At 39.3% G+C, this 15,747-nt stretch overlaps 1 protein-coding gene across 10 annotated transcripts in view; it reads left to right on the top strand.

The window, feature by feature from the left end:
• Window positions 1-15,747, top strand: part of LOC109543867 (nuclear receptor coactivator 2) — a 236,614-nt gene that overhangs the window by 190,440 nt on the left and 30,427 nt on the right. For all 10 annotated transcript variants that reach the window (XM_048662514.1, XM_048662512.1, XM_048662517.1 and 7 more), the window contains one exon: window positions 15,313-15,573. In XM_048662514.1, coding sequence (XP_048518471.1) covers window positions 15,313-15,573 — 261 coding nt within the window. The remainder of the gene's footprint in view (window positions 1-15,312; window positions 15,574-15,747) is intronic.

Genomic DNA, 15,747 nt, shown 5'->3' on the forward strand with positions numbered 1-15,747 from the left:
AAAGTAAAACAAATGAACGCTAAAGAAAAGTGCTTCTTTTTGATCATCGCTTCTGTTCGCAAAATGGCACTTTTTGATTCATTCGAATAAAAATTTGTGTTTGGAGAACTTTTAGGGATGTTCAAGTTTCGCTACTTTGTTGGCCATATTGCGTTCTGCGATATTTTCTAAACCAAAAATACCGATGATTTTGACGAAAAATGCCTCAAAGTGCGGAACCCAACGATCCTGTTCGACGAACCCAAATTGAATCACATTTTCCGATGTTAGTCGAGGTTATCGACAGATAGACTGTCTGTCATTGAACCAAAAGTTGTCTCCGGCATGGCGAAATCCCATTGGTTTTCATGCGGCGAATTGTGCGAAAATCGCACTTGATAACCGATGAAAGTGCTTTTTAATGTCGATGGAACTGATTAGATAACAGTGACGGCTTATTTTCCTGCACCAGACCGATAAGATCATTGCGTTAATCAAAGTTAACTAACTTTGATTGTAATTAATTTCATAATTTTTGCCACTCTTTTTCTTTGTGTTCAAGAAGATTTTAAATTTTCGGCTGTACTGGGAACAACAACAACACCAAGCGGGGTTTGGTTGAGCGTTCAGTTCGGCCTTGGTCGAAAATCGTTTGTTTGGTTGGATGAAGCAACGGATCCGTTCTAGGAATTCTGCAAAGTTGCGGACTTTGCTGTTTATTATCGCACCGGGCGGAATCAATCAAATCAGCTCTGTTCTCTAGCGGAATTCGAGAAGCGATTTGGGCTTTTTGTCGTTCAATTATCCATTCCACCTTGCATTTTTCGTTTCAATACCGTATCGCTTTCGCAATCCGGTCGGCAATTTCATTCGCGCTAATTATAACGCTTTTGCAGAACAAAACAATTAGCCGAATCCATTTTTCAAGGTGCACAGAACACGCCACTGTTCGCTTCCCATCCATGTCTAGGTGTTCGGTATCGGACCAGGAACACGCAGTTTTAACCAACAATTCATTTAATTCATATAAATTTCTGGGGATTTGCTGGATTTTCACACTTGGATAATTCGGGCCTTTGAACAAACAATTATTTTTTTTGAAAATATCGGGCAGTTGAAGAAATCTATTGTTATTTTTACTTTGATCGCTTTAGAGGTTAGAAATTTAGTGAGACTTTTGTGATAACACTAGATCGTTCGGGGATATTTTCAACGGTTTTTATATGCAGAGTATTTAAACTGATGACGTCCAAAATGTTGATTTTTTCCTCCCAGCTCTTTAGAGGTTAGGAATTTCCCACTACTCTAAGCGGCAAACGATAGTTTTCGAGACGCCCTACCGAAAAGGTTCTAATCACTGATTAGCTATTTCTACCCACTTTTTAGCTACACGGCTACAAACTTCCAGAACCTCAGTGTTGACATTTTTTATTTTAATTTTTTAGAGGTTAAGAATTCCTGATAAAACCTAACTGATACAAAATATCCGTACCACTTATTGAGTATTTCCCACCGTTCTGAGATACGACGTTTTTAAATTTTCAAACGCCTGCCAATAGGCACAGTTTTCGGCAATTTAAAAAAAATTGATATCGCAATTACAGGCCGAAAACTGCTTTTTCCAAAAGTTCCTTACAATGATTGCGATATTTCAAGTCGTTTCTAAGGTACGAGGCATTTAAACCTTTCGAGACTCAAGGTTTGATATTTTTGCTTCTTTCTCTTTAGAGGTTAGAAAGTTCTGTTGTCGTTTTGTTATCAAACGTCAACAATCGTGAAATAGTCTTAAACCTAATCGGAATAGTGGATGAAACCGGTTCAATCCGTGTTAGTTTTCCTTCGCAGGGATTCTAAAACTATACAGACTTCAAGACAGAAGAGAATGCAAAGATTTCTGATAATAAAAATCTGGTTTGCACGTCTAGATCAGTTGTGTAGGTTAAAGGTATTTCAGTGGAAAATGTATTCAAATTAGAGTAGTTTCAACGGTTTTCGATCTGTCGTCTTATTTTCTTCTTTAACTCTTTAGAGGTTAGGAATTTCTAATGCTGCTTTAGTGTAAATGTACACCTCAAAACGAACTATCGAAAAGTCATTAGGATTTAGTAGATATTTGTAACCGTTTTTGAGACACAGACACACAAAGATTCATATTTTTGCATCTAGCTCTTCAGAGGTTAGGAATTTCTGGTCACCCCAAGTGGTAAAAGATATTTGTCGAGACGCACTATCGCTACGATTCTAACAACCAATTAGATATATCCACGCGTTATTTGACTACAGGTGGTTTTAAGCTTCCCCAACCTCAAAGTGTAAACATTTCTGCTTTTAGCTCTTTAGAGGTTAGGAATTTAATATAATAATAATAAAACCCTAGTTGCTAAAGGGAGATCGTGAGACGGACTATCGAAAAGGTCATTACGATGTAGTGAATGTTTTCAAACGTTTTTGAGATACAGAGTGTGTTAACCTTTTTTCCACCCTTACCAGTCGCTTTATCCGGAGATTTATTGCGAAACAAACCCATCCAGTTTGGCAAAAATTTTGTTAAAATAGAAGACTCAATAATCTGAAACATTTTTTTGGCTAAACGATACTTTTATCAAAAAAACGTATTCTTTATAAAACGTGCGGCCGTTCGAAAGGTGCCTGGAGATTTTTCAAACTTGTAAAATCGATGGTGTTCGAAAAAAATCCAAAAAACCTGATTTTCAAAAAACTAAATATCTCTGAAAATAAAAATCGCAGAGAAATGCCGAGCAAATGCGAGACATTTTCAGTGGATAGATAGAAAATCCGTTAAAACTTTTCGAGAATCATCAGGCTCAATAACACTCACACGCTTTCCCATGGGGGGTTTAAATGGGAGAATTTCCCTCATTACGCCCGATTTCTTCGCGATTGGTCCTAATTCTATTAAAATGTACATTTGTTTAAGTAAATCGGATCATTTGGTGTGAATTTTGGGAGTTTTATGGTGGTTTGAAGAATAAGCTCCCATCAGGGAATGTACAAAGGTCTGCTTCTTTCCCCATTAGCTCAGCCGACGATTTTTTGCGCAACAAACCAACTCATTTCAAACATTTTTGATTGCGCCGAGAAATTCCTGATTTGAAACCATAGGAATTCGATCGATTTTAGTATTTTTATTTTTTACGCAAATGCTAAATGCTTTCTATCAAAAATTGTTGGTTTTGTAAAATGCTGGGCCGAACAAAAGGCACAATTTTTGGACAACTCGAACGGTTTCCGAAAAAAGTCCAAACACACAGTTTTCAAAAACAAAATATCTCCAAAAATTGAACCAACCGAGGGGTTTCGAGCACACCATTCGATAAAAATGGCCAAAATGTGCGGAAAAATGTTTTAATTTTGCTGAAAAAAAATAATAAGGGAAAATATTGGAAAATTGGCGAATTTTTGACGATTTAAATTTAGGTCCAATTTTCAACTGACAGAGATCAATACCCTAAAAAGTTTCCGAAAATATGCCATCTTCAGGGTCAGCGACCCTGACACATACTTTACCATGCAATTTAAAGGGAAGAATCTCCTCCATTAGCCCTTATTGTACTCAATTGGCTTTCATTCTGTTGAAATTTCTTGGAAAAGTTCTGTGTGTGTGAAAATCAGATTATTTGGTGGGAGTTTGAGGGTTTTATGGTGATCTGAAGGTTTAGCTTCCCTAAGAAACCGTTGAAAAGTTTGCCTTCTTTCCCCGCTGGTTCATCGGAGGATTTTTTCCGAAACAAATCAACTCACTTTGGCATGCATTTTGTCCACATGGTTGTCTTGTAAAGAAAAATTTCCAAAAAACCACTTTTGTTTTTTGGCAAAAAATATTCTCATCCCCAAACCATAGGATTTCGATCGATTTTCATGTTTCATTTTTTGTTTTCATTCATATTTTTAATATTTTTTCTTGATTTTATTACTGATATTTTCTTCTATGAACACAGTTATGCGTTGTTAAATGCCCGGTCAGTCGAAAGGTAATTTGTGATTTTCTTCAAACTCCTAAATTCAATGGTTTCATGGAATCAAAAAAATTCAAAAACGTGATTTTCAAAAAAGTAAATATTCAAAAGTGAAATTGCAAATAAATTCTGAGGACGCTACTGTGTGAAGATGGCCAAAATACATGGAAAAAGTGGTATTGAAATTGTCTCTAAAGTGAGTAATAAGCGAGCTACTGGACGTTTTTGGTCAAATTTTGAGAATTTTTTTAACACGTTAAATTGAAGTCAAACTGGCAACAGTTGAGTGTCGACCATCTACACTTGGACCTAAAAATGTATTGGGAATTTTCGGAATTTCGTCATCTTTAGGGCGACTTTCAATGACACGACATGTTTTTTTCGGTGATTTCGACCGATTTTCAGATTTTATTTTTTAACTCAAAAACTGAACCTCTTATAGAGAAAACTTGCTCTTCTTTGGTCTGGTGGTGGAAAACTAATCAGCAGATAGTTTTGCAAAAGTTTCCCATGAATGGTTTTCGGAAAATTGCGAAAAACACCTTTTTCTTACAACCTGCATGCCTCCAAAACGATAGAGGGATTCTGTGGGGGTGCGCACCCCACTGGTTAAAGAAGGTTAGTGTTCACTGGAAAAGTGGTAGGCGCTTTTTCTGGGGATCAGATTTTCCAAAAATGGATGAAAATTGCACATTTTTTTCAACAACGTCACCTTAAATAAAAACTAAAGCTTTAACTGTGGTATTTTGCTGCTTCCGCTCGGTCCGGGTGGGGCCCGAAGGACCACAAACCATTGAAATCTTCGCAACAAAATTTACGAAAGCTCCAGCCGCCTGTTTTCCAATTCGGAGGATTCTTTCCTCATATAGAAGAAGCCCTAAACTAAATCAGCCAGCAACTAACTAAATCCCCAACCTTTTCATCGCTTCCCGATGTTGTTGGCCAACCTTTTGCCATTTGGAACCACTGCCCTAGTCGCTGTTGACAAATGGCGGGCCAAGCCGTCGCCGGACAGTGGCCCGAATTCCAAAACCGCTGGTCAAGCCCACTTAGACGAAAAACCGTAAACTCTGGCAGAAATTTGACTGTTCGCTGTTGAGATCGGATCGATTGCAAAGTGCATCGGATCGTGTGGCAGCGACAAAAGACAATCGCATGACGATTCTCGGAACCCAGAAAACAAAGAACGCTGCCAATGCCGCCGCGGATGACGAAAGCGCGATTAATTTTCATGGCAAATGTCAGTTCCTCTTCGGATAACTCGCGGCCGTTGTTTTGTTTGCGTTACTAACGCAGCGCCGTGAAAGTGAGACGTTTTTCTAGTAGGCGCAAACTGGCGAAGAATGGAGCATCAGCTCGGGTAAGCCGCTTGATTACTGCGTGTCTTGAGATGCTTACCAATACAAGTTGAGACTTGATCGGGTTCCATCCTGCTGATGTAATGGAATTACGCGCCATCAGCAACCTCGTGACTATTATATGCTTAGGAAATGAAAATTTCGTAAAATGCGTCGTAACGATGGCTTAACGTTATCAACGCGCTCACTCGTTCACTCGTTTATGTGTTATCTTGTCGAATTTTATTGTAATTTGCGCTCAACACCATGACCATGGCCCGACCAAATAGTCGACACCTAGAGGTAGGTAATCGCCTAAGCTGGATGGATATCCCGAAGGTCTTGAGCCTAATCAGCCTAATTTTGCGCCATATTGATTCTAGGTAGATCGGCAAACGTAGGTCACTTATTTGGGCTGCGCCGCTTTGAAGTCCTCCTCAATTAAGCCGTTTATCGTCTCGGAACGATTCAGATGAACTTGAACTTCATTTCAAAGCTAATCGGCAGGCATTAGAAAACATTGGCGTAGGTTCGTAGTCGTTTGCGTCTCGCTTCCAAATATTTACGTCCGACCATTTGGAGCTTCCGATCGGATTAATGATCTGTTTGTTGAGCAATCGCGATGTTTGACCAACGTTCTATTTTCCGTGCGGTTCGGCTCTAATGTGATAGATATTGACACTCATTTAAGCGTGGGAAAGGCCTACGTGGCTCGAAATGCTTCATCTGGGCAAAATTTGCACTTTTATGCAGTACTAAGTTTAGCAATGTTTAGAAAATCTGAAGGGCTGAAGGGGAAATTGGCTTTTTTTTCATCAACTCTGAGTGGAAATTTTTGCGAAAGATTCTGAAGGCCTGAAGAACGCGAACTTTTAACGACAATAACATGAAAGCGTTCGATACCCACCGGAAAAATTCCAATGTTGCCACTGTCCTGGTTTGGACGGGAGAGTTTTGGAAAACCTGCCTGAATCGAGAAATGGTTTTTTTTTCATCAGCTGTAAGTTTGGCAATTTTGGTAAAAGTTTCTGAAGAACTGAATAATGCGAATTTTTCACAACAATAACATGAAAGCGTTCGAAACCCACTGGAAAAATTGCAATGTTGCCACTCTCCTGGTTTGGACGGGAGAGTTTTGAAAAACTTGCGTGGATAGAGAAATCATTTTTTATCAGATCTAACTTTGGCAATTTTTGTAAAATTTTCTGAAGGACTGAAGAATGCGAAATTTTCACGACAATATAACATGAAAGCGTTCCAATMCCACTGAAAAAATTGCAATGTTGCCACTCTCCTGGTTTGGACGGGAGAGTTTTGGAAAACCTGCCTGGACAGAGAAATCCTTTTTTATCAGATCTAACTTTGGCAATTTTTGTAAAGTGTTCTGAAGGACTGAAGAATGCGAAATTTTCACGACAATATAACATGAAAGCGTTCGAAACCCACTGGAATAATTGCAATGTTGCCACTCTCCTAGTTTGGAAGTGAGAGTTTTGAAAAACTTGCGTGGATAGAGAAATCGGTTTTTTTCAGCAGATCGAAATTTGGTAATTTTTTTAAACTTTGCTGAAGGGCTGAAGAAGGCGCAATTTTCACGACAATAATATGAAAGCGTTCGAAACCTACTGGAAAAATTCCAATGTTGCCACTCTCCTGGTTTGGACGGGAGAGTTTTGGAAAACCTGCCTGGACAGAAAAATCATTTTTTATCAGATCTAACTTTGGCAATTTTTGTAAAATTTTCTGAAGGACTGAAGAATGCGAAATTTTCACCACAATAACATGAAAGCGTTCGAAACCCACTGGAACAATTGCAATGTTGCCACTCTCCTAGTTTGGAAGTGAGACTTTTGAAGAACTTTCGTGGATAGAGAAATCGGTTTTTTTCAGCAGATCGAAGTTTGGTAATTTTTTTAAAGTTTGCTGAAGGGCTGAAGAAGCCAAATGTCTTACAACAATAAGGATAAAACCTTCGGAACTCACTGGGAAAAATCCAATGTTGCCACTGTCCTGATTTGGCAGTGACAATTTTGGGAACAAGTAGAGAAAACTTTTTCTTTTCGCCAGAGTCAAGTTTGACAAGTTTCATAAAATTTACTGAAAGACTGAAGAATGTCGCTTTATCACAGTAGTAACATTAAAGCCTTCGGTACCCACTGGAAAAAATCCAACGTTGCCGCTTTCCCGGTTTGGCAGTGGCCATTGAGTAGTGCTTGCGTGAACAGACAGAGGAAACTATTATTTTGTAGCAGTGCCAAGTTTGTAATTTTTCTTAAAATCCTCGGCAGGAAGATCAATTTGTCACGCTAGCAAAGTCACAGATTTTGCTACGCAATGAGAAAATGCCAATGTTGCCGCTGTTTATGGTTGACAGCGAAAATTGGAAAAAACCTCCCCTTGAACAAACAGCGAAAACCTTCGCCACCAAAGCGAGTTTTCCATTTTTTACAAACTTGCCTGAACTGCTGAAGAAGATGGTTTTTTTACGCTAGCGAAACCCAACTCTTACTAACCCAACGAAAAGATTACAAGGATGCCACTCTCCTGGTTTGGCAGTGAGAATTTAGGAAAATCTACGTGAATAAAAAGGGGCAGTTTGTTTACACCACTCAAAAAAATCTTGTTAAGGGCTGTAGAAGATGTTATTTAGAGACGTTAGTGAGATCAGAACCTTTGCAACTCACTGGGAACAATCCAATATTGCGGCTCTTTTGATTTGGAAGTGAGAATTTTGGAAAGTAGGTGTGAAAAAACAAAAGAAACTTCTTTTCCATCAGAGCCAAGTTCGGTAATTTTCACAAAATCCACTGAAGAAGGGAAATTTGTCACGCTAAACTGTAAACGGCAACCCACTGGGAAAAATTCAGTGTCTCTGCTTTTTCTCCCGCTGGGAATTTTGAAAAACCCCTGCGGTGACAACTCGAATTGTTGTGTTGATTGACTTAAACCGTTCGCTTTTGTAGGGCCAAGATATATTGTTTTTCTAGTTTTAGTTAGTTTAGAAGGGCTGAAGCAGATGGCGTTTTCACGCTGCCGATTTAAAGTGAGAATTTTGGAAAACGCGCCTGAGCGAACCGGAAGTAACCGTTTTTTGCTGTTTTCATCGCAACCACGTTGGGCAATTTTTATTAAATTTGCTCGAGGGGTCACACACGGGTATTTTTCACGATAATAAGATCAAACCCTTCGAAATCCACCGGCAAATATCTAAAGTTGCCGATGTCCAGGTTTGGCAGTGAGAATTTTGAAAAGCCTGCGAGGACAATTCGAGGAAACCGATTATTCCCACCGGAGCCAAGAATGGCAATTTTTTAAATCCTTCGCATGGCTGACGAAAAACAACCGTTTTTCAGGCTAGTTAGTTAATAGCCACTGGAAAATTTTCCATATTACTGCCATTCAGACTTAACAAGGATAATTTTTGAAAATGTGCTTGGAGAAAAAGAACAACATGAAAAGTTTGAGAACTGTTCCTTCAATCTCCAGAAGAAGAGATAAGGAAGGATTTTTCACGCTAGTAAGCTGAACGCCCTTGGAACCAATCGGCAAAAGATTTATTGTGGCCGCTGTTCAGGTTATAAATTCTAAAGAAACCTGGGTGGGCAAATAGGTGTAACCTTTACTGCAGTGACAGCTTTGGCAATATTTTTAACATACCCTTAAGGGCTGAAGATGTTATTTGCTCTATAATGAAAGCAAAGCTTTTACAACAGACTGGAGTCCAATGCCGCTTTCTTGGTTTGGCAGTGAGAGTTTTGGATGTCTTGCGTAAGCAAACAGAAGAAAAACACTTTTTGTCAAATGGAGCCAACTTTTCAATTTTTATAAAATATTTTAACAGGCCAATGAAGGTGATTTTTTGTCTCTCCAGTGAGAGCAAAGTGTTTACAATCCACTGGGATAATTGCAATATTGCCACTCTCCTGGTTTGGAAGTGAGACTTTTGGGAAACTGACGTGAACAATGAGAGAAAATTTTGGTTTTCCGTTCGAGCCAAATTTGTCAATTTTTATAAAATCCGCTAAAAGTGTGAAGAATGTTCATTTGGCCGCGAAAGTCCTGGAAGTCCTGCGTACAGAAACACGGAAAACACGGTTTTTTCAAATAGGGTCTAACTTCTCAATTTTTATAAAATCGTGCAAAAGGCTGAAGAAGATGAAATTTTCTCTGTAGTGAGAGCAAAACTTTTGCAATCCACTGGAAAAAAATCAATATTGCCACTCTCCTGGTTTGGAAGTGGGAATTTTGAAAAACCTGCGTGAACAATGAGAGGAAACTTTTGTTTTCCATCAGAGGCAAATTCGTCAATTTTTATAAAATTCACTGAAAGGGCGAAGAATCTGATTTTTCCTCAATAGTGAGAGCAAAGCTTTTTCAATCTACAGGAAAAAAATTAATGTTGCCGGTATGCTCATTTGGTAGCGAAAGTCCTGGAAGTCCTGCGTACAGCAACAGGGAAAACACGGTTTTTTCAAATAGGGCGTAACTTCTCAATTTTTTTTAAATCGTGTAAAGGGCTGGAGAAGATGAAATGTTCTCTCTAGTGAGATCAAAACTTTTCCGATCCACTGGAAAAAAATCAATATTGCCACTCTCCTGGTTGGGAAGTGGGAATTTTGGAAAACCTGCGTGAACAATGAAAGGAAACTTTTGCTTTCCACCAGAGACTAATTCGTCAATTTTTATAAAATCTACTAAAAGGGCGAAGATGCTGATTTTTCCTCTATAGTGAGAGTAAAGATTTTTCAACCTGGTGGAAAAAAATCAATGATGCCGCTATGTTTATTTGGTAGCGAAAGTCCTGGAAGTTCTCCGTACAGAAACAGGGAAAACACGGTTTTTTCAAATAGGGCCTAACTTCTCAATTTTTATAAAGTCGTGTAAAAGGCTGAAGAAGATGAAATTTTCTGTCTAGTGAGAGCAAAACTTTTGCATTCCACTGGAAAAAAATCAATATAGCCACTCTCCTGGTTTGGAAGTGAGAACTTTGGAAAACCTGCTTGAACAATGAGACAAAACTTTGATTTCCGTTAGAGCAATTTTTATCAAATCGACTAGAAGGCTCAAGAAGATGACTTTTTTTCCAGTAGTTTACTAGTAAGAGCAATGTTTTTTCAAATCCAATGTTGCCGCTATCTTGGTTTGGTAGTGACAGTCTGAGAAGTCCTGCGTAAGCAAACTTCTTTCAAATGAAGCTAACTTTCTAGACTTTTACAAAAGCTGCTAATGGACTGGAAGTGGTGATTTTTTCTTTCTTGCACAAACAGGGGAAACAAGACTTAAGACTTATGAGATGCAAACCTTTGCAACTCACTGGAAAAAACAGTGTTGCCGCCGCTGTCGCAAATCGTGAAAACCCTTTTGAATACGAAGACGAACGGGTTTATTCAAGACATTTGGGAAAGTGTGGGAAATATGCCAACAGATTAGTAGTCAAAGTCAAGAAAGAAAATTGCAGCGTTGCTGATCGTGCGAAAATTCCCCAATGCTCGCTCAGGCCGCAGAATGACTGACCAAAACCAAACCGTGATAATCACATTGATAAACGAATGCCATGATGAATTGTGAAGTAGTTCAACTACTGATAACGATGTAAAATGTGCAAAGTAAATAGGCTTTTCGATTCCAAAATTGCTTAAACTCGCCCAAAACGCGCGTAGGAAAACTGTTCGTTTAGGCTTTGGGTACCTGAGCGCAGACAATGACTGGTAAATGCTCAAATTCCAAAGAAAAAAGACGAAAATCAATAAGACCGCTCAACATTATTTCCGTTTGACTATTTGGTGACTTTATACCTGCTAATGGGTCCAAGGGACGAACGCCAAAGTTCTATGGGGGGCAGCAAATCCAACTGTAACTGAAATTTGCGCAAGCAAAGAAAATGGGAAATAGAGTGTACGAGAAACGCTTCAAACATTTACAACAACTTACAACCTGTCCTACATTCAAACCATGCAGACGAAAACGTCCCCAAAAGACTTTCTGTTGTGAATGAAGAAGCCGATAGTTCTGGTCGCAGTTTGGCTCATTGGGCAACAAATAAGATTTTCCAATTTTCGGATTTGCTCGCTTGTGCGATGTTTCAATTGAAGGGTCAATGCGTCATAATGGCGAAAAGAATGGAAAAGATGCTGGCCGTTTTACCTGCAATTTCCGTCTCGCACCCCGCCCGTTACCGATAGTGCCCTTTGCGAAGGTACACAGGTACAGCCATTTGCGTGATAGACAGTGTTGCCTATCTTGACGCTCTTTCTTTAACTTTGGAAAATTTAGTGAAGAAACTGCACCAAGCTTTTGGCACGGCCCCTAAAAGATCAAATTGCAAATTCCGCTAAAAATCATCATTTTTGAAATGCTTAGAGTGCTTGTGCGAGCACAAGCATGATGTAGCGCCATGTGACGTCATGCGCACCAACATCGAATTTTGGACCGATTTAAGTCCCGTTAGGGGAACCCCCTCCTCCCTTAAATACATCGTTTTTGAAAGAGAAAGAATAGAAAAAGATAAAGTTCTTAACGTGAAAAGTTCTTGGACGTGACGATCGCGTTCGTGTGCGGCTAAAAGTTGCCCTTTTTTTGGAAAGGTTTTGGATTGTTTCGACTTGTGCAGTTCGCATACTTGCCAGTTATTTAACCTTGTCAGGCATAAAGGGAAAAAGAGACGAGGGTGAGATGTATCCTCCAACCACATGGCACCATTACCCAAAATATGTAAGTTGCGGAATTTTATCCAAACCTCCCCAAAATCAAATTAGAGTTTTTGGAATTTCTCAAAAAATCCGTGGTGATGGCAATAAATCGAAACTCCATTCGCAATAAATTTTCCGTCGAACGCGGGAAATCTTTGAACTTTGATTTGAAATAAAAAAACAATTTTTAAATCTTAAACTTTTTAAGTCTTAACCAGTGAATTCTGAAAATTGTAGGAAATCCTCTAAAAATTACATCCCAGCGAAGCTTGCAGGTCATTTTTTCGCATTTAACAATCAACAAATTGGAACAGAAAAGCAGAATGTCGAAGTAGTCACCACTATTAGTCTCGGATTCAAATAAAAAAATGTCAACCATTTTTTATTCAAAAAGTCGACTTTGAACCGTTGTAGGAAATTTTCTGAAGATGGCAGGCAAGCGAAACTTTCAGGGCCTATTAAGGACACTTTTTCGCATCTCCGAATTGGCCAATTTGAATCGCTTTCGGGTTAAATTAGCGGCCGAATATCAGAATCCCCCAGTTTCGGTCGACATGTTTTGAATCTTAAGCTGCAAATCTCCATCAGAACAGTGAAATTAACTGAAAAATCTCTGTTAATGACTTTCAGGACATCTTAAGAAACTCATTTTTTTAATCGTGTGCAATCAATTTTGATTAAAACACACTAAAGTTTGAAATTTTGCAACAAGTGCCTTGATGATGGCATCCAACCGAAACTTTCTAGGTAAATTAAACAAACCTTTTTCTTACACAGTCGTTGGCAACACTCGATTATTTTGTCAATTTTGGGCCATTCAATGTTCCAAACCCCTCTGACCGTTGTTGTCTCGCCGGCAGCGTTGCCGCTACGACTGGTTTTTCCGCGTTGGCCCCAACACAAAAGGGCACGTCTCACATATGAGACTCGGCTAATTTCAAAAGCTTTGGGTTTCCCATAAAAAACGAATGTTTTGAATCGTGAGCGGTCATTTTTGATTGAAACACTGAAGTTTTACATTTTTTTGGAAAGTTGCCCGATTGTGGCAACAAACCACAACTTCCTGGGCATCTGAAACAAAACTTCCGCTTTCCAAAGGCGAAATTGGAAAGTTTCGATCAGTTTGGGTTTCTTATAAAAACGCATTCATTGAGTGTCGAGTAATAGTCAAGTAAATCCGTGAACTTCGTGATCAATGAGCTTCAATTTTTGCGAAAACGTGTTGAAACAGTTAACTTTGCAGGTTTTTGAGAAAATCCCTGATGATGTCAACAAACCGGAACTTGCAGGGTCCTAAAATAAATTAAAAACAGTGAACTTCGACAATTTGCAGAAAAATTCCTGATGGGGGCATCAAATCCAAACTTTCAGGGCCTTTTAAGCAACAAAAGTTTCAATCGAGCTTTTGATTTCTAGTTTAAAACAGTAAGATTTCCCTGAAGAGCGCAGCAATCAGAAACTTTCAGAACATGTGAAAGCTAGATTCTCACCCACACAGTTAATTGTAGCAAATTATTGTTCCCGAGTTCTATTCGTGCAATTTATTGCGCAACACAAAATTGCTTAGAAAAATGCCAATAACTGCTAGTTTTTTTAAACTTGAGCAGCATTTGTTGATTAAAATTTATCATTTCGGGGCACATAAAATACACTTTTCCACATGTCAAGATCGGCCAATTTCAACCGCTTTTGGTTTCTATTAGCAATTGTATCAAACAACAAAATTCTTCAATTCAAACACTAAACTTTTTTGTTGGATATTTTGCCTCAAAATGTTCGTCATTTAAAACGACCGAATTTCGTCACCTCTTTCATTAGCAGATTAATCTAAAATTTTAGTAAATTAAGAGCAGTCTTTATATCAATCTGGAATCTGCACTCGAAGATTCGAGAAAATTCGGTGTTTTGAAATGACGAAAATGTTGAGGCAAAATGTCCAACAAAAAAGAAACCAAGCGAACGTCGCAGTTTCGACCAGTTTTTCTCCCGGATTAAAAAAACGGTTTTTTGGAACGTGAGTCATTTTTTGATTAGAAGAGAAACATTGTAGGAGATTAGCTGAAGATGGCCTTCACGTGACACTTTCAGGGCATGTAAAGCACGCTTTTTCACATATCGGGATCAGCAAGTAGCAATTGCTTTTGGTTTCTATTAACAATTGCATTTCTCAATGTGGAGCAAAAATTCACAACTCAAACACTAAACTTTGAAAGTTTGTCGGTCTATCTCTGATGATGGCAACAAACCGAAACTAACGAATTAATAAAACCTTTTTTTCGTTTCCCCCACTTATGGTTTCGTTTGCACAACGCATTCATTGAGTCTTGAGTGGAAATTGTCAACTAAATCCGTAAAGTTTGTCAATTTGAGAAAACATCCCTGATGATGGCAAGAAATCAACTTGGCAAATGTACACATAAAGGGACGAAGTACAGGTTGCACGTTTTGTTCTTGAGAATTTTAAAACCGCAGTCCTTATCTGCGCGAACGCAATGTGCGTGAATTTCACCAAAACCCGGACAATAACATATTAAAAATGATAATTTTAGTTACGTCGTACAAGTCGAACCAGCAAGTGATAAGGAAATTTACTTGGCACGCCGATAAGCTGTTTGGCGTGCATTTCTTGAGGTTTTTCCGGCGGAAAATCGGTCTCATGCAAGTCGGGCGCCTCCGCTGCTGCCTACCATGTGGTATCATCGGGGAAAGTGTGCGCGCCATCCATACCAACGACTCTGAAGTGTGTGTGTGAAATGTCCGCGTTGAAAATTCGCCCGATTTATCGAAATGGGAATATAATTGTAAGTGGTTTGATCTCCACATCGTCCACCCCCCAAAGCCGCCAGCGGGTGGATTTACATCAGCAAACCGTCCACCTTAAATGCGATAATCTGATCTAGGCCGGTTTTCTCGGTTTCGATTGACCACGAAAGTTCTGAGGGTCGAAAAACAAATGCGCTAAACGCACAACATGCGATAAGATAAGGTTTCGTGACACTTGTGGATGTCAATGAACCTTTTCCCGATTGGTTTGCGTGCAAAAAAACTCTTCAGCCTCAATGGGGCCAAGTGGCGAATCAAGATCAAGTTCACCCGAACTCAATCACTCAATATTGCGTAGCAAACCGACTGAAACTAAGTCTCCTAAGAATACTGCCGTTCTCTTATCAGCTGATAAGCAAACTGCCTGTAAGATCGGACTTATTTTAAACTACAACAAATAATTCACATTGAGTATCCATCCATTCGCATCGCTCTGCTGTTGTCAGGCAGCCCGCGCTCGGTCATTTCGCAAATGCCATTTTTTCATTTTCATCTTGGTTTTTCCAGTTGCTGAACGACAAGAATGATGATGTCGACGTTGTGGGCAGGGCTGGAATGAAGAAAAGCGAATTGCTGCAACAATTGCTGAAGAAAGATAGCGACGACGATGACGATAAGAAGAACGAGAACATTAAGCATGAAGATAAACTGTTGCAGAACTTGGGATTCCCTACGTCTTCCACTGGAAGCGAACAGCGACGGGCCCCAAAGCGACCCAGCGACGAAAAAGACGAAAGAGAACACAAGAGGAATAGCAATGGGGCGCAGGTGAGTCCAGAATCTTTTGCAATATTTTCACCAAAATACCCTTCAAAACATTCAACAAATGTGTTAATCGACAAGTTGCATGCCCGGTTTCTGGTAGATTCCCCTTATTGGTTCGATAACTATCGGTCCGCTAAAGTTGTAGGTTCTATAACTTATGGTAGGTTTCTCAACGCG

This window comes from Dendroctonus ponderosae, unplaced genomic scaffold (assembly GCF_020466585.1).
Source record: "Dendroctonus ponderosae isolate FM_Combo_2020 unplaced genomic scaffold, Dpon_F_20191213v2 Dpon_F_20191213_11, whole genome shotgun sequence".
Lineage (NCBI taxonomy): Eukaryota > Metazoa > Arthropoda > Insecta > Coleoptera > Curculionidae > Dendroctonus > Dendroctonus ponderosae.